At 61.1% G+C, this 3,269-nt stretch overlaps 1 protein-coding gene across 1 annotated transcript; it reads right to left on the bottom strand.

Annotated features, from left to right (window-relative positions):
- Positions 1–215: 215 nt before the first annotated feature.
- LOC106841638 (ral guanine nucleotide dissociation stimulator-like) lies at positions 216–2,945 on the bottom strand. Its single transcript, XM_014857740.3, has 6 exons — positions 2,756–2,945; positions 2,263–2,337; positions 1,666–1,698; positions 1,176–1,297; positions 866–969; positions 216–541 (listed from the first exon to the last, which is right to left on the bottom strand). Exons 1-6 carry the CDS (start codon positions 2,795–2,797, stop codon positions 384–386), a joined length of 534 nt encoding a protein of 177 aa, XP_014713226.3. The 5' UTR covers positions 2,798–2,945; the 3' UTR covers positions 216–383.
- Positions 2,946–3,269: the final 324 nt, after the last annotated feature.

Genomic DNA, 3,269 nt, shown 5'->3' on the forward strand with positions numbered 1-3,269 from the left:
CACGTGAACCACACTGAAATGAACCCGTCCTCTGAGTAAGGGGGGGCGCGGAGGTGTCCTTCAGTATCCAGGGAGGGGCCTGGCCCTTCTCCCTTCTCTCACATACAATAAGCCGAGACCCTGCAAGATTTCTTCATTCCAGGAGGAACGCGAGAGTCTGTGTCTCCTTGACACGAGCACAGGAGGGGAAAGAACCAGACCGTGACTCGCAGGCTGGAACAGAAACAGGATTTTAACATCAAATTCAAAACTAGCACTAACTATTAACACGAAAGAAATACGGCCCCTTCCCAAGTGGTAAACAGGCGCTGGGGTGGAGATGCCAGGCCTGTGGGGTGGGGTCGTCCCCTCCCTCTTGGGCTCCAGGGGTCCCAGGAAAAGGCTTAGAATGTTCTTCTCCCCATCAGCATGGGAGGAGCCGGCCTGGGGCCCCGCGTGTTTCCCAGCTGTGTCCCCACCGCTGAAGAGCAGGCTGCACTCGAGCTGTTGGAAGGACCGGGATCTGCCACTGTTGCTGGGTTCTGCGTCGGGGGTCTGGTGACTGAAGAGAAGACACTGATGACTGGGGGGTCACACCAGTATCCCAGCCCAACACCTCAGCCCCACTGCATTCTGCTCCAAACCTTGTCCTGAGTGTTCAGTCAACACTACCCCATTGTCCCTGACATGGGAGCTGGCATTTCGCTTCACCCATTTCACAGAAGAGGAAGCTGAGTCCCACAAAGGTCAAGGGAATTGTCCCTCACAGGCCTGGGCAGCAGTGGAGCTGGGATCCCCGTGCCGGCTGTCCATCTCCCTAGGCCCGTGCTTAGCCCGAAGCTTTCCGGAGCCCCTGGCTTCAGTCCCTGCCTGTCTGGACACTCACCGAGCCCTGAGCTGAGAGATGCGCGGTTCTTCCTGGGCAGGAAAAACCGGCGCATCTTGCCGGCCCTCTCCTGTGGGGGCTCCAGGTGGCAGGACAGGCTGTAGCTAAAGGACAGAGTGGACTTTTCAGCTACCGGGAGCCACACCTCAGGTGACCCTCCCAGAGACGGCCAGCAGCTGGAGTCCCAGGGCCCCACGGGTGACCATGCGACAAGCCCCGGGACTGACCCGGAAGCCACGGGCACGGGCTCCCTGGAGCTGGCCATCAGAGAGAGTCCGCCTTGCCCTCACCAACTCCTGCCCCGCCTCACCTCTCATCCTCGCTGAGGGGCTCCATGGCCTCGAACCAGGCCCCAAATCGCTCCTCAGCCTCAATGTGGTAAAGATGGACTGCCTCCTGGAGCAGGAAGATCTGCTGGGTGACTTTGAATTCCTGGGAGAAAGGGCATGATGCAGACGGGGCCTGGGTGGGGGACCGTGCTGGGGACTCAGACAGGTTCTGAGAAGAGGGTCAAGGAGCTGGTCTGGGGTCTTGGCCCACATGGGAACCCTCCTTCCCTCCAATTCCGTGCAGGACTTGCTCGTTCTCACAGTTGGCTTGAAATAGCTCCTCCTGCGGGAAGGTGTCCTTGGTGCCAGCCCCTTCCCCCACGCACCAGTGGGACGGCTTTCCCAGCTCTGGGTGCCGAACTCTCCCAAGAAAAGCAAGGCCCAAGGCATCGGGCCAGAGAAGGTCTTCCCCGGAGGAGTCTCTGATTGCCACAGCCCCACCCACCGCACGGGGAGGCCACAGCTGCTCACCTCACTCCTTTTCTCATAATTGATCTCATTTCCCTGGAAGGCAGAGAGCCAAAGTCCATGAGCAACAGCCCCCTTAGCCCATAGCTAGCCCCCGTCTCCACCCTTTCTCAGGTTGCACTACCAGCAGGGTCGACCAGGGAGCAGGCGCTACCAGAAACAGGAATGGGTCCCGGGCAAGACTCTGAGCTCCAGAGCAAGGAGGCCACGGGGCTATGGCTCAGGGACATTCTAAGACAGCCCTCTCTGACAGACAGACAGACTGAGGCCTCAGGCAGGAAGGGATGCTCAGCCACTCGTGTGCTTCCTGCCTTGGAGGGGCCTGGCTTCACTCCCTGCAGGGGCGGGGCCTGAGGGAGAGGCTGAGTCCAGCTCAGACACACCCTCCAGCAGCTCCGCAGTCAGGCAGCCTGGACTGGCGGCTCACCTGGATCCTATATTCACTCATCACTAAGATGGGCATGACACCCAGCTCCCGGGGTGGCTGTGAGGCCCTCACGAGAGGACTCTGCCAAGGGTTGTGAGCTCAGGCCTCAGTGCAAGTCTCTCCTCCCATATCTCCGAATCCTGATCCCCAGCCCCACCTCCAGGCTCACTCACCTCCAGGTAATCCTCCATGTTGGTGTCCAGCAGCAGCAGGTAATTGAGGAATGTGCCAAGGAAGGGGATGAGCCCCTGTGCCAGCAGGGTGGAGATGGTGATGAGATCCCGCTCTCAGGAGCCGTCAAAGACCTCTCCTCCACTCCTCACCCCAGCCTCCTGCCCAGCCCAAGCTACCCACCTAGGCGGCCTCCCCCCAGTTTCCTCCTCTTCTCTCCTCCAGGAACCCCAAACTCCTGCAGGCACCTCCCAGCAGCCGGCTCTGGCAAAACCCAGGGTACGTGGTCCCCGCCCCTCCCTGTCCCAAATCCGTTGTGCGCCCATCCGTTCCAGGCCTCCTCCTGGTCACTTCCAATGCAGGCATTTCAGGTCTGTGGCACCAGGAGCAGGGCTGGAGGAGAAAGGCTCCCTCTCTGCTGGTAGAGACCTCCGGCTAGGAAGGGGAGTCCCCTCTCCTGCGACTCCTGGGCCCCTCCTCCACAGGCACCCTTACCTTCTGGGCACCTATGGGGCCCGTCTCCAGGCTGGTCAACATAGAGGTCGCCTCCTGCCAGGGTGTTGACAGGGCCAGTGAGCCGATGCTCCCCTCCAAGTGTCCTCCCAGACCCCTCCCAGATCGGGGACCCTGGACATGTGGCCCCAGTCACCTGGTGCCCCTGCGGCTCCCACCTCCAGGGTGCTCTGCTTCCAGAGCCATCCCAGCTCCAACACTCACTCCTGTGTGACCTTGGGCCCGCCCAGGCCTCCCTGAACCTGTTACCTCGTCTGGAAGGTTTGACGAACTCTGTCTGCCTCCCACAGTCTCCTGAGGCCCAAGCGTCATCTGACCGTCATCACTGCTCTCCGCTCAAGCCTGCCTTTGGAGCCAGGTCCAAGCTCCCCACATTCCTCCCCACCCTTGAGCCTCGTCACCCACTGTGAGGCCTGCACCACGGCTCATCTCCCTCTGGCTCCCAGATGAGGAGACCAAGGCCCACACAGGGGCAGGGACTTGCTCAGGGGGCCCC

This window comes from Equus asinus, chromosome 12 (assembly GCF_041296235.1).
Source record: "Equus asinus isolate D_3611 breed Donkey chromosome 12, EquAss-T2T_v2, whole genome shotgun sequence".
NCBI classification, from domain to species: domain Eukaryota; kingdom Metazoa; phylum Chordata; class Mammalia; order Perissodactyla; family Equidae; genus Equus; species Equus asinus.